General features: G+C 44.8%; 1 protein-coding gene across 1 annotated transcript; it reads left to right on the forward strand.

The window, feature by feature from the left end:
- Window positions 1–604: 604 nt before the first annotated feature.
- ASB14 (ankyrin repeat and SOCS box containing 14) lies at window positions 605–27,447 on the forward strand. The gene is made up of 9 exons (XM_074957727.1): window positions 605–814; window positions 2,773–2,823; window positions 3,615–3,751; window positions 3,852–4,010; window positions 5,957–6,202; window positions 8,925–9,096; window positions 15,561–16,104; window positions 24,060–24,213; window positions 25,268–27,447. Exons 1-9 carry the CDS (start codon window positions 687–689, stop codon window positions 25,444–25,446), a joined length of 1,770 nt encoding a protein of 589 aa, XP_074813828.1. The 5' UTR covers window positions 605–686; the 3' UTR covers window positions 25,447–27,447.

Genomic DNA, 27,447 nt, shown 5'->3' on the forward strand with positions numbered 1-27,447 from the left:
AACAAATCTTGAGCAAAAGCAGTGATCTACGAATTGTTTCCCCACTGCCAAGCATCACGTGAGAAGAGTATGGGAAATTATAGCAAACACTTAGTGTACATCCTCTCCTCCTATAAAGGTACTCTAGAGTACCTATCATTATGGTGCCACTGAAGAGAAGAGGCAAAATGACTGAAGTGGGAGGGGCCATTTATACCAATTATTAATTAGGTTTTTTTTTCTTCTTTTAGTAGTGTTCTTATGGGTGCACCACTTCAGGTGCACATGTGCCTGTCCACCTGAAGTTCTGCACCCTTAGGGGGGACACATCTTGAAGCAATCCAGTTCCTGCACCTGGTGAGTAACCTCTCCTTTTTTTGCTTTCTGGTAGGTGGTGCCATAACAATAGCTATTCTACATGTTTGCTCTCTAAGAGGGCGGAAAGAACTATGGCAAACCAATGTACTGGAACATATTTCCTACCCTGAAGAGAACAGTTGATTGTCTTTGCAGTGTTTAAATCAAAGTACTGGCCGGGGGATTGTTTCTGATTTGTAACAATTCTTCATATTTCTTTCAGTACCTAAGTCCTCTGTGGCTTCTGCTGTTTCTGGAAATCCACAATTAACCAGAAGATTTAAAAAACTGCCTCCTATATAGAACTTTTTTTTCCTCATTGCTTGTGATCCAAGTTATACAGATATAAAATGTCTGATTCTAAATATGTGAATGATGACGACTTTGATGATGACATCCCCACCCAGAATGTTATTCAACAAAGCTTGCAGCATATCTATAGAAGTGAGACAGTTACAGATACTGCAGAGAGTGATAGGTAATACTTTGCTGTGGAATATATTCTGGCAGTGTAACTGGGAGCTATGTTACAAGCTATTAATATGTAATAGTCTATTTATGTTAGTATTTTTATATGTAACCCTGCACCATAATGCTTGCCATTGTAGACTGCTTGCTTAATGAAAAGGAGTACTTGTGGCACCTTAAAGACTAACCAATTTATTTGAGCATAAGCTTTCGTGAGCTACGGCTCACTTCATCGGATGCATTCAGTGGAAAATACAGTGAGGAGATTTATATACACACAGAACATGAAAAAATGGGTGTTATCATACATACTGTAAGGAGAGTGATCACTTAAGATGAGCTAATACCAGCAGGAGAGCGGGGGGGTGGAGGGGGAGAAAACCTTTTGTAGTGATAATCAAGGTGGGCTATTTCCAGCAGTTAACAAGAACGTCTGAGGAACGGTGGGCGGTGGGAGGAAATAAACATGGGGAAATAGTTTTACTTTGTGTAATGACCCATCCACTCCCAGTCTCTATTCAAGCCTAAGTTAATTGTATCCAGTTTGCAAATTAATTCCAATTCAGCAGTCTCTCATTGGTGAATAATTCTTGACATCTGATTTGTGTCCATTGTGGCGTTCACTAGCCATCACCTTCAGCCTCCAACTAAAACCTCTCCAACACATCATCAAGGAACTACAACCTATCCTGAAGGATGACCCATCACTCTCACAAATCTTGGGAGACAGGCCAGTCCTTGCCTACAGACAGCCCCCCAACCTGAAGCAAATACTCACCAGCAACCACACACCACACAACAGAACCACTAACCCAGGAACCTATCCTTGCAACAAAGCCCGTTGCCAACTGTGTCCACATATCTATTCAGGGGACACCATCATAGGGCCTAATCACATCAGCCACATTATCAGAGGCTCGTTCACCTGCACATCTACCAATGTGATATATGCCATCATGTGCCAGCAATGCCCCTCTGCCATGTATATTGGCCAAACTGGACAGTCTCTACGTAAAAGAATAAATGGACACAAATCAGATATCAAGAATTATAACATTCAAAAACCAGTCGGAGAACACTTCAATCTCTCTGGTCACTCATTACAGACCTAAAAGTTTCAATATTACAACAAAAAGACTTCAAAAACAGACTCCAACAAGAGACTGCTGAATTGGAATTAATTTGCAAACTAACAGACTAACACGGCTGCTACTCTGAAACCTGCTTGCTTAATGTTACTGAGGTGTATGTATAAGCTGCCTCTCCTTTTATATGTACACATAATAGAGATGAACTGTTTGAAATATTCCCAAGTGAAATTTGAGAGCACTTGAAACTTACTTGTTTGGGGGTTTCAGTGCACATTTACACCACATTCATCAAAAGGGTGACTAAAGTTCACAAATCTTATATTTTTGTGCTTGTACAAACCTGGAACTTCCAAATAACTCTTGGGAGGGGAAGAGGTGTGAATCCATGTAGACTGAAATTGAAGAATGTATTTATATTGTACTCTTTGAAAATTATTATATATGTGCTAAAAGTTATGGTTTATACTGGTACAGGCTATAGCAAATAAAAATACCCATGTTCTATGCAGCTATAACATGCAGTACAAACTATTTTTCTGTATTAAACTGAGTTCTAATTATATGCTTATCCTTCATCGGTGGGATTTTTGTTACAAAGATTAGGAACTGTGATCAAGAGAATGTGAAATTCAGCTTCCTTTTCAAAGTGAATGTGTTTCATTGAGTCACAATAGGTAACTAGTGCAAATTGGGAAACAGCAAATAAAATAAATAAGTAAATGATGTGAATATCTACTATTTACAAAACAAATCAAAATGATTCTGGTCTGTTATTAAACAGCAGATAGAGCATTTACTTACTTATTTTTACTTTAATAGCATGCATATTTTTCCCTTAACTGATATAAATTATAATTATTTTGTTCTGTTTGGGCAGATTCCAGTTTGTTATGAGCAAAGAACATGGAAAGATAATCACAGCAATACGGGCAGTTAAGTACAAACACAAAAATCATCAACACTCTATTCTAATTTGATGGGTATAGGAAGTTTTGTTAAGGACTGAGTAGGTTGCATTCTTCCCCTCACTTTCTAAGAACTGAATACCCAGAATGATGTTTTGGGCGCTATGCTGCTGGAGATTCCATCTTTCAGATGAGATGCAGAATTGAAGACCAGACCACTTATCATCAGTTAAAGATTCCGTGGCATTTTTAGCAAGAGTAGAGGTAGTAAAAGTAGCTTTTGTGTGTTACTCAAATTCTAGCGTAATTTTATTCTGCATACCTGAAAATTCATATATAGTTTCAGTTGGACAAGTGTTAACTTCATGTTGCAAACTCTTGTGTAGAGTTCCTTTGAGCTGTTCAGTAGCTGTCATGTTCTATTTCAGAGGCAGCTGAATTTCAAATGTTTATACTATTTATTTCTTATTTGTATGTTTATACTATGTATTTACTATTTGTATTATTGTAGCATAGGAGGCCTATTAAGCATTGATTATAAGCATATAATTCTGATATATGCAGCTTCTGAAATGCTTTGGGAGGATTCCTCTAGAGAAAATGAGCCCAATAAATCACTATCATTAGCTCTACATTCATTTAACTCAACCTTAGATAGAAAATTGTTTTGAGAAGCAAAGTTGCCAGTTCTGGCTGTAGTAATGGAGTTGGTGATACTCAAAATATTCCTTGATGTAAGTGGAGTCTAGATTTCAATTGTCTTGAACTTTCTGTTTTATGCTAAATAGTGTGATATGATTCTGATTCTATATACTGCAGGCCAAGAAGCAGTCTTGCTGAAGTTGATGAGGCACTGCTCTGCTTTTAAGGAAGCTGATCAGCGAGGCTGGCTTCCTTTGCATGAAGCTGCAGCACAATTAAACAAGAACATCCTAGAAATAACTCTGAAAGGTAAAGAGTATTCTGTGCTCCTCATTTGAAAGTTTTACTAAGTCAGTTTTGATGATTAGTTCCATTGCCAATGTGTGCTGTTCTCCTGGGTATCTTTCAGCTTCAGACCCCATTGTGTGGGAGCAGACCAGTCTGAAAGGGGAAACTCCTCTCTTTGTAGCAGTAGACAAATGCTTCTTAGACAATGTCCACTTTCTCCTGCTCAGTGGCTGCAACCCTAATGTTAAGAATGAAGAAGGAGATTCTTCTTTAGTTATAGGTAAATCAAATAATTTTTATGGTGGGGGGAACTTCTATTCATGTCTTTCATTGCATGAAAAATTTGTTTTGTATCTTGTAGTCTTTTGTTGTTGACTGTAAAGTCTGTAAAACTTTCAGTTTCCAGAATTTTATATATTTCCATTGGCCAAGAGAAAGACAGAGGAATACTTTGTCATTTATTTTTCTTTCCAGTTGGTATCAATGCTTTAACTAAATCCCAATCCATTCTAAGGACTAACATCCACAAAAGACCAGAAATCCAGTTGAGGACCTGTCTATACTATTAAACAAGTTTCCTCAGACAGGTATGACTGTAGTGTATATGAGCCATAACTAAACAACATATTAGGAATGGTGAATCAGTTCAGATAAAATAAGAATTTGCACAATCTTTCCCTCAAAACGTGAACCACACCTTTTTTTCCCCCCAAGTTCAAAGAAAGTTTAGTTAACTTTTTTTCAGAATCCCTCATTTGTGCTTGCTTTTGCACTTCTGGGCGCTGGCCAGGATTGGAAAATGAAGCGTTACTTATTGTGAGAGAGTCCGTTTACCCCTTTGGAGGTCTGAAAGTATCTCATAACTTTGGAGATTAACCACCTCATTTCTTCTAGTGATGAACAATAGATACTTCCTCTCTTCCAGCATCAGGGCTATTTGGTGATGTCAAGTGATTTTCTGCATATCAGGGACTTGTTGGCTACTAGAGCTCAGCTATTTCAGTCTCCAATAGGTGGAGAGTCAATATCTTTGACAGCTAAGTAGAAAATTTGAAAAATGGAGTAGGCTACAAAGTCCTATGGGAATTTCTAGGTCCACACCAGCATATGAAGTGTTGTGGACTCTTGCTCCTATGTGCAATGAGCTGTCCTATGCAGAATCACAACAAAGCTAACTTCTGCAGGATCTCCAGCTGGGGATTGCCCAGGCTGCCAAGCTGTCACATGTAAAGCAGACCCTGCAACTGCTTCTTACCCCCCATAAAGGGGTTGAGAGTGAGAGGTAAAATTTTAAAAAGGGAAAACATAAAGTTAAGAATTTCTTTCTCAAAGATCCCTCAAAAGCAAGGAGGTCCAGATGACCCTCCTCTTCCCAAGGCACTCTACATGGCAAGGGTTCAGCAGTCAAGGTGGAACAAGATAGGTCCTCCCCTCAAAAAGGATTCATGTTGCCTTCTTCTGACTTGATCCTAGCTACCACGAACAAGCAATGACCCTGCTGAAGGGGTGCTGGAACAGTTTGTTTAGTGGTGGTCCCAAGAGCCATTGAACCAAACTGTAAATCCTGTATATCATAGAAACTACTTCAAGACAGGAGGTGCTGCCGCACCCCCAGCACCCCTACTGCCAGCACCTATGCCCTGCTGTCTGAACCTTAGAAGGGTGCTATGAATTTCTTGTGTGTGCTCAGAAATTCACATTGTTGGAGTGGCTGTTTTCCTGCACAAGGGCCAAGGAACGAGAAAAGTGAAGAAAAAACGTTGTGTAACATCCAAATCCAAGTGGATAAGCCATATAGACAGGGAAACTTGCTTTCAACGCCAACTACACTAGAGAGACAGTTGCATCCTTGGCTGAGAAGGTGTACACCTCTCTAATGCAGCCACCTGGGTTACATGTTCTCCACTGTATAACCTGTAGTATTTAGAGAATGTAACAGATCAGATACTGCATCATTTGGTAAAAGTGCTGCAAGCAACTGTGGGGCACTAACCTCCCTCCTCTGTATGACACTGCTCTGCTTGTTAATGGTATAGAAGATCACAGAGATAGAGGGAAGTATTCCCTATCTATTAATTCTCTTTCTTAGATATCTCTGTGTATAAATAGAACAGCTGAAAGCAGAGTAGAGGCTCTCCTGGGCAACTGCACAACAGAAACAATAGTGTATAGAATATTGTTAAATAATATTTTTAAATAGCTGATGTTTCACCTATTATTTTACAGCAATTAAACATGATTTATATGAAATTGCCTCCTTGCTGATAAGGTTTGGAGCAAATGTAAACTTGCAGTGTGTCAATAAGAGGACAGCTTTACATGAAGCAGCCAGACTAGGCAGGAAAGATATGGTGAACCTTCTCCTTTGTTCTGGAGCTGATCCTGATCCTCGCAGTGCATATGGGCTGACTCCCCTAGCACTGGCTGCGCAGATTGGGCATACAGAAATTATGGAAATTTTACTGCGAAAAGGTGAGAATTTATATACAATTTTTTTTACAGTTCATTATGTTGGTTTAATAACTGGTGGTTGTCAGAAAGATCCTACAAAGTTCTTTTATTCTTTAGACTAGATAAGGGGTTGAAATTGCACAGCCATGTGTGTTGGCAGAAAATTAATGATTTCAAAATGAGAGTAAATTAATCCCCCTCCCATTAAGGGCATGAATAATTGTCTGTGCGGTGGCAAAGTAGAATTGCTAGCTCCCCTGTCAGTACAATATTACCTTACCAAAATAAGGTTTTGAGTGGAAATGGAAGCCTTGTGACATTCTTACTACTAACATAGTGGACAGGTATTAATATATACAACCTAGTATATAAATTGATGGTTTTATGTGGAGTGTTTTAGAATGAATTACACTGGTCACTTTGTATGTTCAAGGGTATTCACGTTAGCACATAGGAATGACTTTTTTGGCACAGTATCCTGTTTTGGTTTGCTCACTACAGTACATCTTTAATCACCTGAAGAACTTAACTCTTACAAAATACAGGGCAAGCACAGCAGTTAAGAATTGTTGGTGTCATTACATAATCTACTAAATTTCAATATTCTTCTAAGACATCCATACTACATTATCTTTTCAAATCATTATTATTTCTACCCAGATCCCTTAAGTCTTTCAAAAGTTTTGTGGTTAGAATGCTATTAAACTAATCATCATATGACATGAACATATAACATTTGTTACTAAAGGGATACCTCCGACTAAAGGAGTTTTGTGACCAAGCAACATAAATGCATAAACACAACACAATGGAATTTTTTAAATATATTCCTTCCCAAAGAGAACTGTAGGCTAAATCTACCAGGCCTTTGTTTACAGTTACAGAGACCATGTTCATTATGAGTTTACAGTCTTCAGCTAACACTTCATCCTGTACTGTGGCCTAGACTGTATTAAACTGAAGATGGGGGAAAAGAAGATAATTGCATTTTCTTTTCTTGATTGCCATTAACTTTGCCATGAAAAAAATGTAAATGTCATGTTAATGGGCCACTTCACTTTGAATGGTCCCTTGCAATATTTATGCTAAACAATCTGTACCACGTGTATTTAGCTGTAGCGCTCTGACTACATTTCCCAGACCTGAAGAAGAGTTCTGTGTAAGCTCAAAAGCTTGTCTCTCTCACCAGCAGAAATTGGTCCAATAAAAGATATTATCTCACCCGCTCCGTCACTTTAAACATCAAGATTTTATTCTTAAGACAGTAACTTTTGTCTCTCCTTCATAATGTTGTTTCCACAGATCTACACTGTAAAAGCATGTCTGTCTCTGGCCTTGTCTACTTGAGAAAATGTTGTAATATTTAAACTGAACCACTACAACAGAGATTTAAACCTTACTAGCTGGCCTATGACTTGTGCGTGCATACACCAACCCCAAAGTTGTGGTCAGCATTGTGTCAGCTAATGAAAGCATTTCCAATCATGCTTAAATAAAATAGTATTTACTCATGTAGACAAGCCGTCTCTGGAAGCGAGTGAGACACTTTGGGGTGGAGGATTTTATCCCCCTTCGTTCTGTAATACTGGAATGAAGGGGATGCATGCAGTCCCCCACAGTCTAACTGCCTTGAAATGGCTTCCATCAGCATGTGACAGGGCACACACTATCACAGTGTGTATCTGCAGAGGCATGGGAGTTGTGGGGGGCAGAGGCCAGCAGAAGCTCTCTGTGAATGAGGGGGTGGAGGGGCAGGAGGGGGAACAAGGAGAGCTACTGAGACTCAGTGAGGAGGGTGGAGAGGTGAGGGGTCAGTTCCAAACTGTGAAGGGCATCTTTGCAGTTCTTCAGTGGCTGGTACCCTGTGCACTGAACACCCGCTCTGTCCCTGCCCATGTGCTGGTACCCTGTCTCCCAGTCCACCCTGGCACATGTGACCCTGTCCCTTCCCTGGGCCAGGTGCCTCTGCTGGGACCTGCAGTGGCTGGAAGGCAAGGAGAGAAGAGCTGTTCCCACCTGCTCCCCAGCAGCAGGCCTGATCTCCTGCACTGCAACAGCCACTCCAGCTCTTCCTCTGGATCTTGGTCTTACCACTCCCCCCAACCCCCGTGCCAGCCAAGTCCCACTCTCACTTTTACAAGATACAGTGGGGGGTGGAAGCATACATAAGCCCCCCTCCCCAATATTTCCATTGCAGTGGCAATTCCCCCTCCCCCAAGTTCCTCAACCCCTGGGAGAGGTACTATATTCAAATAATATATTTGGGAAGTGAGCCTTTTTCAGTTTATGGCCTCCATGTCTTTCTGTTGTAATGAAATGTATCTCACTCCCTGTCAGGTCTCTATTCTGTTGCTTTGTACATATTTAATTTACCCTTACATATGTTTGTTGTCTGCTGAATTAATTGCATTGTATTTAGTCCAAAAAACAACTACTCGTGTAACAGAATAACATGCAATGCAATCTTCTAATTATGGTGTTTCATTATTATGAAGATTTATATTACAATAATGCATAAAGAGCAGGGGCCTTACTGCGCTAGGCAATGTACAAACACATAGGAAGTTAAGGATGCTACCTCAAAGGATTTATAGTGAGAGAAAACACTGGCTATTGCTCTAACATTTATGTTTCATGAAGAGTAGAAGTCACAGTTCTAAAGCAATTGGGAAGTTAGAGATACTAGTTGTTACTGGATATTTACAGTAGCTGCTGTGAAAACCCTTGTTCCTTCTTCTGCTAGGTGCTGATGTCCTTTCACAGGCAGCTGATTGTGCTTCCATATTATTTGAAGCTGTTGGAGGAGGAAATCCAGATTCACTGTCTCTTTTACTAGAGTATGGAGCTGATGCCAATGTGCCAAAACACACAGGTCACTTGCCTATCCATAGAGCTGCATACAGAGGACACTTTCTGTGAGTTGAAATGAAATAAATATTTGAAAAGTAAGAATGAATAATGATAAATAGGTTCTGCAAAATATGTACATTTAAAGTTTATACAAAACTTCATGAGTCTTCAGTGCCTGAATGTATCAGACCAGTCCAGATAGGCTCTCCACTTGCTTCATTTGGGGAGAAACATTTAACCGCTTACATCTCCTCCTGCGTCCTTCATAAAAATTCTTATTCTTCTTTGAATACTGGTCCCTATGCATAGTCACTGTGGGGTGAACATGTGCTCCATGCACCACGATGGGAAATTCTTCAATATCAATGTCCATTTGGTCCGCACCTGTGCCACTTTGTGCTGTGAACTAAGGACATCAGGGGTGACACAGAAACAACCACCACTCCGGTTCCTTTTCTACTGCTCACGCTCTGGAGCGGAGCCCTCTTATGTCTACAGCCTTCTAGCTTCATCAGTCCATTCTCTGTAAATATTGTAAATGGTTGTATTAAGTTTTACTGGTTAGTTCGTAGATTCTTAAGTTGTAGTTAGTTAGCAGAGATCAGGTTCCCACCCCCACCATTTTTATTCCCCCAATATTCGGGGCACTTATGCCCAAGGTCCCAGGCTTCAAGCCTGGCCTTGTCTGGCCTCCTGTCTTCCCAGTTAGCAATCTGCAGGAGAGTTGCCTCTACTGCCTAGGGGAATCTTACATCCTGTCAAAGTGTGAGATCTGCTACTCTGTCCCTGCTCATGCGAGCGCTCCACCACCACTGTCCCGTCTCCAGACCCAGCCATCTATCAAGAACTCATTTTGAAAGGATGATTGAGAGATGTCAACCAGTCTTTCCAAAACCACTCTCTCCCCTCTTTTGGTAACTGTCTAGCCCAGAGGTGGGCAAACTATGGCCTGTGAGCCACATCCAGCCCGGCCCGGGCCCTGAGCTCCTGGCCCAGCTCGCCCCCAGCCTCTAGCCTTCTGTTCCCCCTCTCCTGCAGCCTCAGCTCACTTCATTGCCAACGCAATGCTCTGGGTGGCCAGGCAGCACAGCTGCAGAGCCATGGCCTGACCCAGTGCTCTGTGCTGCGTGGTGGCGTGGCTGGCTTTAGCCGGGCGGCATGGCTACCTGTCCTGGTGCTCTGGGCGGCACAGCTGTAGCGCCACCAGACACTGGAGCTCCAGGCAGCACGGTAAGGAGGCAGGGAGCAAGGGGGATTGGATAGAGGGCAGGGGAGTTCGGGGTGGTGGTCAGAGGGCAGGGGTGTGGATAGGGGGTGGCGCAGTCAGAGGGCAGGGAACAGGGGGGTTGAATGGGGGCAGGGGTGCTGGGAGGGCAGTCAAGAAGGAGAGGGGGGTTGGATGGGGTGGCGGGGGGCAGTCAGGGGACAGGGAGAAGGCGTGGTTGGATGGGGCAGGGGTCCCGGGGGGCAGTCAGGAATGAGAGGAGGGGTTGGGCGGGGATTCTAGGGGCAGTCAGGGGACAGGGAACAGGGGTGGGGTTGGATGGGGCTGGAGTCCCCGGGGGAACCATCAGGGGGCAAGAAGCGGGGACCGGGGGGGTTTGGATAGGAGGTGGGGGCCAGGCCACGCCACGCCTGGTTGTTTGGGGAGGCACAGCCTCCCCTAACCGGCCCTTCATACAATTTTGGAAACCCGATGTGGCCCTCAGGCCAAAAAGTTTGCCCGCTCCTGGTCTAGCCCATTTACTTCTGATGTGGCAGCATCTAATTTCAGGGAAATTAGTCTTAGACATCTCAGTAGGCTATACCATTGAGTTCCTGACTACCTCTTCTCCAAAACCTCGCTTCCTGTCCCTCTTCAGGGACCTCTCTCATAATAGGCTTCTCCAGGAGGAAGTGGACTCTCTAATCCACCTAGGTACCTCCTCAGCACCAGCGTAAGGGCTTTTACTCAGGTATTTCCTAACCCCAAGAAAGAAGGGGAGTTGCAGACCCATTGTGGACATCAGGCAATTGAATGTCTTCATCTGTCACTCAAGATTCAGGGTGATTACCCTGGCTTCTATGATCCGCTCCCTGAATGAAGGCTATTGGTTTGTGGCTCTTGATTTAAAGGGCTTTTATTTCCATATAGATATCTACGTGGTGCACAGGAGATCCCTGTGTCTCATGGTAGGCTCAAAGCACATCCAGTACAAGGTGCTGCCCTTTAGATTTTCAGCGACGCAAAGGATTTTTTACAAAGGTCATGATGGTAGTGGTAGTGTACTAAGGCTGGCAACACCACCGTATACTCACCTGTCTAAATGACGGGCTCCTCAAGGAATGGCCATATAAGGAGGTGCAAGTAGCAATTCTGCCCTGCTAGACCTATGCCACTCCTGAGAACTTCAAGTAAACGTACGAAAGTACGCGTAAACATCCACAATGACTAGAACAATTATTGGAGCAGTGCCAGACTTCCATGCAGCCAGAGCCTACTTCCCACAAGACAGATTCCTCATGATTAGAGACCTCAGTATCCAGCTTTGCCTCAGTCATCAGATGACAGTATGATCATACTTGGTTTCCTAGGACTATGACGGCATCCATCTATGTGACTCCCTTTGCTGGGTTTCACCTGTGCAGTCTCCAGACTTGGCTACAAGGGTCTATGTTCCAAACAAGGACTCCTTTGACAAAAGAATCAGACTTCCTCTCACTGTCTGAGCACCTCTCACCTACTGGGAAAAGAGGGACAATGTTTGTGTGATGGTTCCCTTTACTCCCAGCCCACCCATAAAGGTAATCATGATTAAGGCTACGATTTGGTCACAGAGGTCGCAGAAGTCATGGAATCCGTGACTTCCGCGACCTCCATGACTTCAGCCAGGGTCCTGCCAGGACCCCTGCCACCTGGAGTGGTGGGGGTCCCCCGCAGCTTCCCAGTCCCTATGGGCAGCGGGGGATCTCTGGCAGCTCCTCAGCTACTGCTGCCAGTGGGGGAATCCCCCGGAGCTCCCCAGTCCCCATGGGCGGCGGGGCATCCCCAGCAGCTCTCCAGTCCCCACAGGTGGATGGATCCCCCGCCTGAGGGGGAATCCCCCAGAGCTTCCCAGTCCCAGCTCCCAGCCATGGGGCAGCTCAACCTTCCTGTTTTGTCATGGACATTTTTAGTAAAACTCATGGACAGGTCACGGCTTCTGTAAATTTTTGTTAATTGCCTGTGACCTGTCCATGACTTTTACTAAAAATGTCCATACAAAATCGTAAGCTTAATCATGATAGATGCATCCCTGTTAGGCTGGGGAGCAAACTTGAATGGATGTATAGCTCAGGGCTCTGGACTCCACAAGAGGCCACACATCACATTACCCTTCTGAAGCTTTGAGCATTCCACACAGTGTGCAAGCAGTTCCTGCACTTCAACCATTGCACTCATATCCAGCTCAGGTCAGACAACATGACCATGGTTTAATAAATAAACAAATGGGGGAAGCAAGGTCCACACCACTCTGCAACTCTGGAACTGGTTCACCCAGCATCAAACCTCCCTCTCTGCAGTACACCTGCCGGGGTTTAGGAACTTCCTAGCAGACAGCCTAAGCAGGCAATGTCACAAAGATGTGAGTGGGAGCTCTAATTGTCAGTGATCCAATGGATTTTTAACCATTAGGGATTCCCATCTTGTGACCTCCGTGCAGCTCATGAAACCAAAGTCTCTAGTTTATTGCTCTCAGGATGCCCAAGGGTCCTGTTCCAGAGGGATGCCTTCCTAGTGCAATGGTCAGACCTGTTGATGTTCAAGCCTCAGCTGAGGATGCTTCTTTCAGTCCAGCAATCCTGTGATCTGTGGCAAGAGTTCTTCCTTGCACCCACCTCCTCAACAAGTATTGCTTGGGAGTCTCCTACAGTGAATACCCATACGGACCAGCACTCATAGAAGAAAGGAGGGGAACTTACCTTGTAGTAACTGGAGTACTTGGAGATGTGTGGTCCCTATGGATATTCACGACTCACCCTCCTTCCCTTCTGCTTTGGATAACTCGTGGTAGACTAGGAACTGGAGAGGTGGTTGGACCCTACTGCCTCTTACGCCCTCAGCTTGCAGCATGAGCCCGTGCAGGCATGGACCAGTGGACACTGCTATTGAGGGACTTCTGGTCCTGGGTGCACCTACAGCAAATACCCACATCTCAACTCCAGTTACTGTAAGGTAAGTAACTTTCCCTTATTGTGCTCTAACTGGATAGTCAGGTGAGTTAGGCCAGAGCTGTTCCACATTCTGTCCTGATATACCTGCAGAGAGGAGGACCAGATTTAAAAACAATTGCACTTGGTGCTTTAAACACATTAAACTGTCACACATACCTGTGGAATAAGGATCACCTTCTGTAATAGAGCTGGACTCACCTGGTGGCGCCTCCTGCTGGTTGTCCTTGGGAATTAGCTCGTCAGCCTCTGGAGCACCCTCTGCCATCTGGTGATCTGCCTTACCGCCGGCCCCAGTCCCTCCCAGGACCCGGTGCCTCCTCCCACTGGGGTGCTGCCCCCTGGCAGTAAACCCCAACAATCCCTGAGGGTCTCCCCTCCCCAGGGAATCCCCACCCACTACCCCCACCTCGCCTCAGTCTTGGTTACTGCCAGTGATGAGCTGCCAAAATCTTAACAACGGGTTCCCTCCTCCCCCCACGAGGGGGTTGTTGCCCACCCCTGCCCCCTGGGACTCCTGCCCCATCCAACCCCCCCACATTCCTTGACGCCCCGCCCAGGACCCCTGCCCCATCCACCCCCCCTCCCCTGTCCCCTGACTGCCCCCAGAACTGGGCAGGAGGGTCTCGTGGGCCACCATAGTGGGTGCCCACCCCACCCCTAAGAGCCAAAGGCACCTGCCAGGGGGCAAGGTGGGGAGTCCCGGAGGTGCTTACTGGGGGCAGCTCCCAGGAAACATCCAGCAGGTCGCTCTGGCTCCTCGGGGTCGGGGAGCATAGCTGGGGGGGAGGAGGAGGAGCAGCCGCTCCCCGACTGATCACATCAAAAGTGGCGCCTTAGGTGCCGACTCCCTGGGTGCTCAAGGGCTGGAGCACTCACGGGGAAAATTTGGTGGGTGCAGAGCACCCACCGGCAGCTCCCCACCCTGCGCCCAGCCCTAGATCACCTCATCTCCGCTCCGCCTCCTCCGCTGAATGTGCTGCCCTGCTCTGCTTCTCCGACCCTCACCCCCGCTTCCCGCGAATCAGCTGTTCGGCAGGAAGCCGGGGAGGGCTGAGAAGCAGGCGGCGGCTTCACACTCAGGCCGAGGGTGGTGGAGGTGAGCTGGGGTGGGGAGCGGTTCCCCTGCGCCCACCCCCCCCCAGTTACCTGTGCTGTGCGGGCAGCTGTCCTCGCGCCCCCCCGCCCCAGCTCACCTCTGCATCCCTGGGTCTGAGCGGGAAGCCGCAGCCTGCTTCTCAGCTCGCCCCAGCTTCCCGCACAAACAGCTGATTCGCGGGAAGCCTGGGGGGGTGGAGAAGCAGAGCGGGGCGGCGCGTTCAGGGGAGGAGGCGGAGCGGAGGTGAGCTGAGGCCGGGGGCGGGGCGGGGAGCTGCTGGTGGCTGCTCTGCACCCACCAAATTTTCCCCTTGGGTGCTCCAGCCCCGGAGCACCCATGGAGTCGGCGCCTAAGGCGCCACTTTTGGCCGGTTAAATTTAGAAGCCCTTTTAGAACTGGTTGTCCCTCACGGAACAACCGGTTCTAAAAGGGCTTCTAAATTTAACTGGTTCTAGTGAACCGGCTCCAGCTCACCACTGGCTACTGCCAGTCATCGCTTAGCCCCGCTCCCCGGGGCAGACTGCAGCCTGATTGGGGCTTCGCCCAGCTGTGGCCATTTCCCCAATCAGCCTAACTTTTCTTGTCCTCAGCCCTGGCTCTCTCCCAGGGCTGGCTTTTAAGCCCCACAGGGCAGGAGCGGGTAACCACCCTGCTACACCTTCATTTTACAGATTGGGAAACAGAGGCACTGGAAGGGTTGGGTTGCTTACAGTCATACAACTATTCAGTGCCCAAGTCAGGAATAGAACTTGATGTCTTAGGTCCCAGACCACAGCTTTTAGCTACTAGTAACGCTGCATTGTGGTCAACAAAATAGGGGCTCTCCCACTTTCTGTAGGTTACAGAAGCGTGGTCTCTACAGACTTCTCCAAACTGATGGGATGGAGAAGTTCTTCTCTAAGGGGTCATGATGTCATTCCATTAGCTAAAAAATGGGGAAATGGAATGTTCCTGAAAGACAAGAGGGAAAGACATAATATTTGATGCTTCGTCCTGTAGTTTGGAAATCTGTAGGAGTCATAGCTGGTTATCATGTAATTGTCAGAGGTTAAGGCCAGTGCAGATGTGTAGTATGCCAGGGTACTAGTTTGGCAGTAAATGAACAACACTGTAAGCCAAGCAGAACACAATTCTGTAACCCAGCTAAGATGCATGTAACAAAGACTGCAGCACTGAGAAACTCAAAGGTTGGTACCAGAGAATAGATAGATATATATTCCTTCTTTTTTCTTTCTCCAGAGCTTTAAAGCAATTAGCTTCAGTTACTGATTATGCTGCCATTAAGGAGAGTGGGATAAGTCCAGTTCACTCAGCAGCAGCAGGAGCACATCCTCAGTGCCTTGAGTTTCTCCTCAAATCTGGGTTTGATGCCAATTTCATGTTGCATGAGAGGGTTTGCAAAGGCTATGATGATCAGAGGAAATCAGCTTTATATTTTGCTGTCTCAAATGGGGATATTTGCTCAACTCAGCTGCTTCTGGATGCTGGAGCCCTGCCAAATCAAGATCCCATTAAGTGCCTCCAGCTAGCCTTGCGAATGGGCAACTATGAGTTAATCAATCTACTGCTTCGGCATGGGGCCAATGTAAATTACTTCTGCAGAGTGAATACGACGCATTTCCCCTCAGCTCTGCAGTATTCTCTAAAAGATGAAATCATGTTACGAATGTTGCTGAATTATGGGTACGATGTGTACCGCTGCTTTGATTGTTTTCATGGAGACAACATTCATTCCCCATATGCCTTTGAAGGATGGACTCCTTCTGTTATCAAAGACAATATGGTAAGTACTTCCCTAGGAATTTTATTTCACTGTTTTGCTGCCACTATTCTTCTAGAAATTAAATAAATTTACTTCTTATTGATGTGTTATAATGAAATAGAGTTTGCTAATATAGCATGTTTGGGATTAAAGTACTATATAGACTTTATATATAAAGGAAGTAGTAGACAGAGTTCTGAAGACAAGTTGTGGTAGTAAATTTGAATGTGAAGCCTTGTTTATGATAACAAATTATTACAATAAAATAGTTTTAAAGGATCAAAGTCCAGACAATGTGAATTATGTGAACTATGTAAGTGAATGCCAGTCTGGCTACCATAAAAACAACTTTTATCCATGAACTGATAGTAAAGAGCAGACAAGAATATAGTTCACACCTGATGATCCAATATGCAGATTAAAAACAAATATATGCAGAAAAGTCTATTTTAAACATGAATTGCAAAGAAAATGTATTATTCTTTGAGTGATGGTCTCTGTGTATATTCCACTGGAGGTGTGCACACGCTCCAGGTGCCCGAGACCAGAAGATTCTAGCTTGCAGTGTTGTCTGTGCCTGCACCCTTCTTCTCCTCATGTCCCAAACTGAGGGCATCAGAGGTGGTGCGTATGGACTGCCTTTCCAGTTGCTTCCTGCAGCCTGTGGTCTGAGGCAGAACTCTTTTGCTAGCTGTAGCATTAGTTAGCACTCTTCTGCTTCTATTTGTAATTATCTCTAAATAGGTATTAGATAAATAGTTTTTATACTTAGTGTATAAGTATAGTGTTAGACAAGTAGACATGTAGACAAGCCCTGAACACTATAACTTAGTGTTTAGGGCTTGTCTACATGAGGACACTTCAAAAATTAATCTGAATGAACTAAAGGTATGAATTAAAAGTGGGTTAATTAAACTGCACTACCCGCCTGTGTGGAGATTCGCATTCAGAATTAAAGTGGCCTTATTTCATTTTAGCTTTGTTTTGTTTTTTTTACAATGAACATTTAGTTTGTGGGAAACTGAGGTGTGACTCTACCCCATACTAGCCTGCTGCAGGCTAACTGTCCATGTAGACTCTGCTGATGCTCATTAACAGTTTGTTAGCTTGCTTTGATCTAGTCCATTTCATAGAGGCGTAGATCAAAGTGAACTGATGGACTGTTAATGCACATCAGCAAGGTCCACATGAACAGCTAGGCCTTGTCTACACTGCTACTTTACAGCGCTGAAACTTTCTTGGTCAGGGATGTGAAAAAACACACCCCTGAGTGATGCAAGTTTCAGTGCTGTAAAGTGGCAGAGTAGAAAGTGCACCAGTGCTGGGAGAGAGCTCTTGGAGGGCGGGGGGAGGTTAACAGCGCTGGGGAGAGCTCTCTCTCAGCGCTGGAGCCACGACTACATGCTTTAATGTTGGTAGTGAAGACATACTCTTAGTCTGCAGCAAACTAGTGCAGGGTGGATTCAAACCCCCGTTTGTCATTAACAAATTGTTCATGTAAACAAGTCCCAAATTCATTTTGGAAGTGAATTAACCTAAAACGAATTAAGGCCACTTGAATTCTCAATGGGAGTGTCTATATAGCAGTTTAATGCAATTTAGTCCACTTGTAATTCACACCTTTAGTTAATTCAGATGATCTTTCCTGAATGTCTCTGTGTAGACAAGCCCTTACCAGTTCAGGGCTTAGGGGGTCCTCTCCCTATTCAAACCACTTCTTCCTCCATAGTATGCCTAGGATCCCAAGATTCAAAAAGTGTGCATCTTGCCCTCAGGCCTTTCCAGTCAGTGATGACCACGTCAAGTGTCTCTACTTCCTCAGGGAAGCCCACATCCCTTTGAAGTACAGCGTTTGCTGATCCTTTCATAGCCAAACCTATCAAGCTCTTGAGTATATACTTTGAAGATTCTTAATGGATCATACTATGAGGCCCCAGTCTGATCCTGGCCTATCAGACCCCCCTGCACATTGGGCAGAGGAACCAAGAAGTGCCCTCTAAGTATGGTGGTCTCTGGCTTTGGGACTGAGTAAATTAAAGGACTCTTCCAAAGAGGGACATGAAGAGAGTAGTAAACACTTGCTGAGAAATAAGAAGGCCTCTGACACCCTCCAAGTTGGGTGAGATTCTGTGCCTCAGTATGGAAGTCTGAGGAGCTCACAAGCACAGTACCATTCCCCGGGCTCTGAAGGGGAAAAAACACCCCAAAACAGATGCTAACTGTAGGAGTAGGACCATCCCTGGTACTGACTAGGGAAAAACAACAGTGGACACCTTGTACACTGATGCTACTGATGCACCGTGAAAAGGAGATGCCAGAACCAAAGACTGCAATGAGACTGATACCACTGATGCCATGGAAAGAAAGAAGCTCTGTCCACTCTCTTGCTTCAGGGGATAGATAGCAATGTCCACAGGGGCAGTGTATCTACATGGACCCAGAATCCCTGATTCTATTGGAACCGATCCTGACAAAGGAGGTCCCTACACCATTGGTCCAGGACATGCATGAAACAGAGAGCCACTCACCAGTACGATCTGCAAACTGGGACATAATAAGGCCCATAGAACCAGCTCCTCTCCAGTACGGGGGGAAATAATTTTATTCAAAATCATTCCCAAGAGGAGAGGAGGCTTGAGACCCATTCTGGATCTCAGACAGTTGAACATTTTAATCTCTCCCATGAGGTTCAGGATATTTATGCTGTCTCCATAGTTCCCGCACTGAACAAAGGCAATTGGCTTGATTTTAATTCATACATCTTGATTTAAAAGATGCTTATTTCCACATAGACGTTGCCTTGTGCTCAGGAGATTCCTGAGATTCACCATGGGCGCGGACCACTACCAATACAGCATGCTCTTGGCCTCACAACAGTGCCAGGGGTATTCACAAAGAGGCTATTGGTAGTGGCAGCCTGCCTCTGCCTCCAGGACTCATCAGTGTTCCCCTTCCTCAATGATTGGTTACTCTCATCAAATGGTACAGATGGCAACCATATCTCTACTTAGTCTCCTACAGTAATTGGGGCTTCAAGTAAAAATAGAAACATCCATTTTAATTCCCACTTCGCAGGCTATAGACTTTATTGGGGTGACCCTGGACTTTATCAGTGCCAGAGCATACCTACCTCATGGTTACAGTCAGTTCAGGAAGCCTGCCACTATTTCCTACCCTTCATTCAGACCTTGCATATCCAAATCACACCTGACAACAGAGTACTACATCAACAAGGGGGAGCAAGGTCCACTGCTCTTTGCACAGAAACAGTCAATCTGTAGAACAGGTGTATCTGCCACCATATCACCATCTCAGCAGTGCACCTCCCAGAGGTATACAGCATGTTAACAGACAGTCCCAGCAGACACTTCTCTAGGGATCACAAATGGGAGCTACATGAGTTGGTAGCACAGAATGTATTTCAGCAGTGGGGTTTCCTAACCTCTTTGCATCTGAGAAAAACAGGAAATGTCTGACCTACTGCTCCAGAGGGGACACATTTCTAGTTCAGTGTTTGGGCCCACTGACATACGCCTTCCCACCCATTCCCTTCTTACCTTGAGTTCTGAGGAATATCAAGCAAGAGGGAGCATTGGTAATATTGCTTTCTCCCAAGTGGCCAAGACAATTCTGGCTTGCCACATTCTCCAGATGTCAGCATGTCCATCTGTATCCCACTCTTCCTGGACCTGTTGACCCAGGACAGAGACAAGCTCAAACATCCCAAGCCAGCATCCCTCCACCTAACAGCCCGGCATTTGAATGGATGACAAACCTAGAAAAGGCATGTTTGGAGACAGTACAGTCCATCCTTAGGATTCCACAGGGAAGTGCTGCATAGCAAAGTGGGAAATATTTTCAAATCTGGTGCCAACGCCACCTGATAACCCCAGAGAGTTATCAGATGATAATCCCTGCCATTTTGGACTACCTTCTCTCCTTAAAAACTTCACTCCCTGCAGGTGCATTTAGCAGCTGTCAGCGCACCTTTCACCCATCCTGTTACAGTATGCGTTCTAAAAGATCGTCAGAACCTGTCTTTCAAGAATGAAACTACCTCGATATGGTAGTCCTAAATGTAGCCCTATCAGCATTAAAAAAAGGCTCTGTTTAAACATTCACCTTCATGCTCCTTAGTCCACCTATCAATGCAGGTTTCCTTTCTGGTTGCCATCGCCTCAGAGGGTAAACAGGGGGGGGGGCCCTTATTGCTGATCTGCCATATGCAATCTGCCAGAGGGACAAAGTTTCCCTGAGATTATGCCCAAAATTCACCCCCAAAGTAATCTCGGAATTCCATCTAAAGCAGCTTGCTCACTTGCTCGTTTTCATCCCCTAGGCAAATGCCACCAGGGAAAACTTGATTCTCTGGACGTCCATCAAGCTTTGGCATTCCACCTGCAAAGGACTAAATCCTTTAGGAGGTCACCTAGGCCAGTGGTTTTCAAACTTTTTTCCTGGGGACTCAGTTGAAGAAATTGTTGATGTCCACGACCCAATGGAGCTGGGCAGGGGGGGCGATGGCTGCGGGGTGGGGCTGGGAATGAGGGGTTTAGGGTGTGGGAGGGGGTTCTGGGTAGGGAGTTGGGGTGTGGGAGGGGGTCAGGGCTCTGGGCTGGGGATAAGGGGTTTGGGGTGCAGGAGGGGCTCTGGGTTTGTGGGGGGGTCTGGGGCCAGGGATGAGGCATTTGGGGTAAAGGAGGGGCTCTGGGTTTGGGGGGGGTCTCAGAACTGGGGCAGGGGGTTGGGGTGCAGACTTACCTCCGGTGGCTCCCGGTCAGCAGCGCAGCCGGGGTGCAGAGGCAGGCTTCCCGCCTGCCCTGGCACCGCGGACTGCACTGCACCCCGGCTGCGGCCAGCAGCAGGACCAGCTCCTAGGTGGAGGTGTGCAAGCAACTCCATGCGGCTCTTGCCCGCAGACATCACCACCCCCCCCATTGGTTCCTGGGCAATGGGAGTGGAGAGCCAGTTCTCGGGGGCAGGGGGAGGCAGCACACGGAGCCCTGTGGCCCCCCCTGCCTAGAAGCTGTACCCGCTGCTGGCTGCTTCTGGGGCGCAGTGTGGTGTCGGAACAGGTAGGCACTAGCTGCCTTAGCTGGGCAGCACTGCTGACGGCACTCTTAACGTCCTGGTCAGTGGTGCTGACCAGAGCTGCTAGGGTCCCTGGGTGCTAAGCAAGGCCACCCAGTGCCTTACATGCCACAACCCAGTATTGCAGTGGTTCCCAAACTAAGGATGCTGCTTGTTCAGGGAAAGCCCCCAGTGGGCCAGGCCGGTTTGTTTGCCTGCCACATCCGCAGGTTCAGCCGATTGCAGCTCCCCGTGGCCGTGGTTTGTTGTTCTTGGCCAATGGGGGCTGCGGGAAGCGGCACAGGCCGAGGGACATGCTGGTCGCCACCTCCCGCAGCCCCCATTGGCCTGGAGCAGTGAACTGCAGCCAGTGGGAGCTGCGATCGACTGAACCTGCGGACACGACAGGTAAACAAACCGGCTCGGCCCGCCAGGGGCTTTCCCTGAACAAGCGGCGCCCTTAGTTTGGGAACCACTGCAGTATTGGGTCATGACCTGAACTTTGAAAAACACTGACCTAGGCTGTGTATATCCTTTATGGAATGTATGAGAGGGGAAGCAGTCTCTTCTCAGCCTTTCCAAATGGATTTTGGGCTACATACTGTTTTGTTACAAGTTAATTGCAATTCCTCCCTCACAAGGTGTGATGGCTCTCTCGACTAGTGCCCAGTCTGTACTGGTAACCTCACTTTGAGAAGTCCAGCTCCTGGAATTCTGTGAGGCTCTGTTCACAAATGGGACTCTGTTCACTCCTTCAGGAGATCATTAAGCCATGATGCAAACTGCTACAGCTGATGGATCCTTCAACAGGGCAGTCCTCCAATTGGTGGTAAGCAAGGGTCCTTGCATCCTCCTCTGCAATGAATACTGTTTTTGAGTCACCCATAGTGGAATACACATAGGGACTATGTATACACATAGGGACTGTGTACACTTTGGAATAGACATAGGAACCATCAGTTGGAGAAAAAAGAAACATTATTTACCCACAGTTCTTTGAGTTCTTCAAGATGTGTAGTCTTTATGTGTTGTGACAGGGTCAGGCCAGATGGCTACAAGAGAGTGGTCAAAGGTAGATACATTAGTTCCAGGTTAAGCAGGTCCCATATCCCTGGGTAAGATAACAGGGACTATTCCAGAAAACTCAGGAACTTTCTAGATCTAATTAAGGCAGGCAGGCTAATTAGGACACCTGTAGCCAATTGGGAAGCTGCTAGAATTAATTAAAGCTAATCAGGACACCTGGTTTTAAAAGGCTCTCACTCCAGTTAGTGAGGTGTGCGTAAGGAGCTGGGAGTGAGAGGATGTACTGCTGGAGGACTGAGGAGTACAAGCATTAACAGACATCAGGAGGAAGGTCCTGTGGTGAGGACAAAGAAGGTGTTGGGAGGAGGCCAAGGGGAAGTAGCCCAGGGAATTGTAGCTGTCGCACAGCTGTTCCAGGAGGCACTCTAGACAGCTGCAGTCCACAGGGCCCTGGGCTGAAACCCGGGGTAGAGGGCGGGCCTGGGTTCCTCCCAACTCCTGACCCAACACAGGAGCTTCTACCAGAGGTGAAGGTCTCTGAGCTGGTCCCTGCCCCACATGGTGGATCAGCAGAAACTGCAGGGATTGTTCTTACTCTTTTTTCCCCATGCTGGCCAGTGATGAGGTTATCTGAGTGAACAGCAGATTTGAGCCATGACAGTGGCCAAACTGAGGGCTGCTGTGAACCTCTGAGGCAAGCAAAATCCGCCAATAAGCGCAGGACCCACCAACGTAGAGGAGGAACTTTGTCACAGTGTATTCCACTACCTGGCCTCCTTCCCCTCTGCTGTAGATCCTTACGTTAGGGCCACTCATAGTCGAGAGGCAATCGGTCCGCACCACTCCATATGCCCTCATTTCAAAGCACAAAGAGGAGAGGGACACAGGAATGGATCAACAGGCACTTCTGGCAAGAATCTTTTGGTTTCAGACACACGGCGCGCACGCACACCCAGGGTGGAATACAGTTAGAGACCATACAGCTAGAAGAATTCCAGTTACTGTACACGTTTTCTCTCTGCCCTTTACTACTTATTTATAGTTGTTTTACATTAGAAGTATTAGGGCTTTCTTTGCTGAAAGACTTCAGCGAAAACCGTGATCTCACTTGCCATGGAATGCCATAAAGCTGTAGCCTAAGCTGCCCCTGCTCCTGCGTCCAAACATGGTACAATTTAGGAGGGAGGAAGACCTGCAGCAGAGGCAACTGCTTTATCTGACATTACAATTCAGGCCTTGCAACGATCATGCCAAAGGCGGCCTCTAACAAACAGAACAAACCGTGAACTGGCAGTTTTTGCTATTCAAATACTGGTTAAAAATACACACACTTGATGCAATCTTTATGAATTGTAAAGGACTAAAACAAAAACATTTTTTCTAGCTTCACAGCTCATCTTTACATTTTTCAGTATAATACAAATGTAACATCTCACACCTGCAAGTGTGGGTGCACAGTTACCACACGTGCACATGTGCAGTTGTTCTAAACCCTTTTCCTTATTCTGTTGTAGCAAACGCATGCACTGACATGCACATTTTAAACCCACTGGTTGAACCTTCGCTTCCATGTAACTTTCACGATGGCTTTAAACTAGTTGAGACTGAAAACTTATGCTCAAATAAATTGGTTAGTCTCTAAGGTGCCACAAGTACTCCTTTTCTTTTTGTGAAAACTTAAAGTGACTAGCCATCAGTTTTACACATTCTGTTTGAAGCTTATTATACCCAATCCAACCTCTGAGTGATTCAGCACTCACTCACTCCTGGCTTTTCTTTGGGAATTTGTTTATGTCCTGCAGAGGAATTTGAAAAGGGGAAATGAGTCACAGAAATGTTGAATGCTATACTCTTAAATATGCTGTTTTTTCCTCTCTCAGTTCTGTGAAGTGATAACTCTATCGTGGCTGAAGCACGTAGCTGGGAAAGTAGTGCGAGTGATGCTAGATTATGTTGATCATGTTAGCATCTGCTGTAAGCTGAAAGCAGTTCTCGAGGAACAGACACTATGGCCAGAAATCAATTCCATTTTGAGTAAGTGTCGGGTGTTTAGAGTTTTGAAACATCCAAAATGCTAGATGGCACTACTTTTTGGCTTGTTTATTTTCTATATTATCTTGGCATCATTGGACCAGATCCTCAAAGGTATTTAGGTGTCTAACTTTTATTGATTCAATGGGAGGTAGGCACTGACTTACCTTGGAGAATCAGTTAAACTTCAGCCTGAAGTAAAATTTCCAAATACAGGCGGCCTTGGAAGAGTTTGTGATAAAAATATTACTAAGTCACATCAGTAAGAATGTGTATCATTTTGTGTGGTTTGGGAGTTCCCTAATTACAAAGCAGCAGTAGAATATACCTACTGTAACTTAAATGCATGCACAGGGAGTCCACAGAAACATATACATATACTTTATGTTGCTCAGGACTAAAAGTTTTTTCCTATACTATCGCAGTTGCAATAAATTCAGGTCTTTATATAAAGTAATTCAGTAAACTGGCTGTTTCTTTCAGATTAGATGACTTTACTCTAGTCACATAGAGCTGTTAGCTCATCTGGCCTGGTCATTTTTTTTCCCCTAGTAGCTGCAAGTGCAGTTAAAAAAAATAAATGGGCAAGGATGACTACTGTGTAATAGGGAAAATTAACACACACTAACCACTCCTTGTAGTCTTTTTATTGCTCTCCCACCTCCGTGCCTTACCGAGGCAATAGACAGCTCTTTTATGCTTTAGGCCTAAATTACCCTCTGCCAAACTTTTTCTTCAATTAATTTGTGTTTCAAGCTTAGATTCACAAAAACTAGGCTAATGCCTCAGTTGATTACACTTGCAAATGTTACTGCTTGGTGATCACTTACAAAAGGCCAGATCCTGATACCCCCATGCATGTTGGGTAGAAGCTTACTTCAAGGAAGCACCTGTGATTTCAGTGTGTGTGTTCAGAATTAATATACTATGCAACAAGTGTTAGGGTATCAAAATCTGACTAAAGTTTCTCAAATGTTGCTTGGGGCTATCATGCAAAAGTGAGTATGTTGTTTCTTGTTGTTTGATTGATAAAAGACAAATTCTCTTTTTTTAATAGCAAATCCACGTTCTTTGAAACATCTTTGTCGTCTGAAGATTCGGAAATGCATGGGTCATTTGCATCTGCGTTGTCCTGTCTTCATGACATTCCTTCCACTGCCCAATCGGTTGAAAGAATATATACTGTACAAAGAATATGATCTTTACGGACAAGGAAACTTGCTAGGAACCCACTAACCCAACTGCATAGAATCATAGTCCTGTATTTTTGAGAGAGAATGCAAGTGGACAAAGACTATATTGTGTGCAATTCTTTTTCTCTACTGGGATTTTAGCTCCTAAAAACTAACAAATCACTTTGGTGAAAATTTTTCTGGATAAAAATAAAAGTATAGTACAGAATAAGTATTAGAAACCCAACATGTAGCCCTCATAGCAGAAAAAGCATCCAGAACTTAACAGAAGCAATTACAGGTAATGGCAATATAATGTTAAAGTTATCTAGCATCAACGCTTAGGTCAGCATTTTCAAACAACATATAGAATGGGAAGTGTCCTTCAAGACAGGTGGGTCAGGTTGTAACTAGGAGTTCAAATTCTTCTCCCAACTTCTTTGGGCTGCAACTCTTGTTATATTTCTACATTCTGCTTCTGGTTGGAGCAAAGTACTGTCCTAACAACCTACATGGTGGTATTTCAATTTCTGACTACAACCAGCGAGAAGCAGGGGGAGAAGAAAGCCTCCACTCCCAACCAAGAAGAGCTGGAAGGAAGATGAAGTTGTTTGACAAGGTTTTGACTTTTCAAGGTTTGTTATTTCATCCAATTAGCCAATCCCCAGTTTTAAACAGTGAAATGGGGTTAATGGCCATGGAATTCTTTTTATAAACAGAACGTCAGTCAGTAGTGAAACATTAGCGGGTTTTTTTTTATTAGATGTCTGCTTTCCTGCTAGATAGGGTAGTTCCACATCTCATTCTTGGTATTTAAATGTCTTGTTACCATAGTAATTAAGTGCTAGTCTACATATAATATGATGTAGAGCAATCTTATTTTTTCTTCTGAAAAGTTATTTAGAAGGATGTCCATAGATGTTTGGAGTATATTTTGGCCCAGCTCCCTCAATTTCCCACCTATTGCCATATTTGGGGGACAAGTTTAAAGAGTATTGCTTGAATTTACTTTGTATCACGTGTGGCATTTGAGTACCATCCAATGCAATGTTAATGCAGAACCTGGAAATGTAATATGTGAATTATGATTAGGCCCTGTGGGAGATAAAATGGAGACCCTTTCCCTGGTGGGACTTGAACATTTCAAAAGGGCACATTATTGGATACTGTTGTCTGGTAAGGTAATGCCACTATGCACTGAATAATGCTTTGTATATACTTATGTATTAATTATGAATTTGTACTCTAATACAGTACAGTACATAGCTAAACATTTACAAGCCCTTAAATTTCTCCAAGCTAGGAACAGTTTCAGGTGTACAAAATACTGCAGAAGAAACAGATATATAAAAATGAGCAGTTCAATAAACATAACAGGCATTAATAGTATTTATTTTTTCATAATCAAGTTTATGTTCAGATAAGTACAGATTTTTATTTATACATGCATCTGTATCACTTAAGTTACGTAATTCAAAAGTCTATTTTCCCCTCAAAAAAAAATCTATAAACTTTATAAAATACAGATTGGACTAGTATGTTATGACTCATTACTTCTTACAGGGTGCCTACTCAAGTACTGAACAAAACTAATAAGCAGGTGGGAAATATGCATTAGCATCTGTATTAATGGGTCTGAACCAATCAGGTTGTGCTGGTATAACTTCTGTACCCATCAATTCTGTTCATTAACATAACCACAGTTCTTTAGAAAGTACTATGCATGCATGTGACAAAACAAACAAGATGTGAATTAAAACACCAGCTAATGTAAGAAGGATGTTTTCTTTGACTGTTCAGACTGATAGCTGCAAAAATAAATCAGCGTAATTCCCCTCCGTTTTGATTAAATAAAGTGTTTCATTGAATATAGCCGGGTAACATTCCTGAATTACTGACAGAATCAAAATACATTTTGACAACATCAGGCTTTAGCTAATTGTATATTTAGTAGGGAAAAAACAAAGCCATATTAGTAATGTGTTTTTTTTATTTTTGGAAGCAAGCATTAGAAAAAAAGTCTATTTTTTTAAAGTAAGTCTAATTCAAATAAAGATTATTGTAC

This window comes from Natator depressus, chromosome 7, assembly GCF_965152275.1.
Source record: "Natator depressus isolate rNatDep1 chromosome 7, rNatDep2.hap1, whole genome shotgun sequence".
Taxonomy (NCBI): Eukaryota; Metazoa; Chordata; order Testudines; family Cheloniidae; genus Natator; species Natator depressus.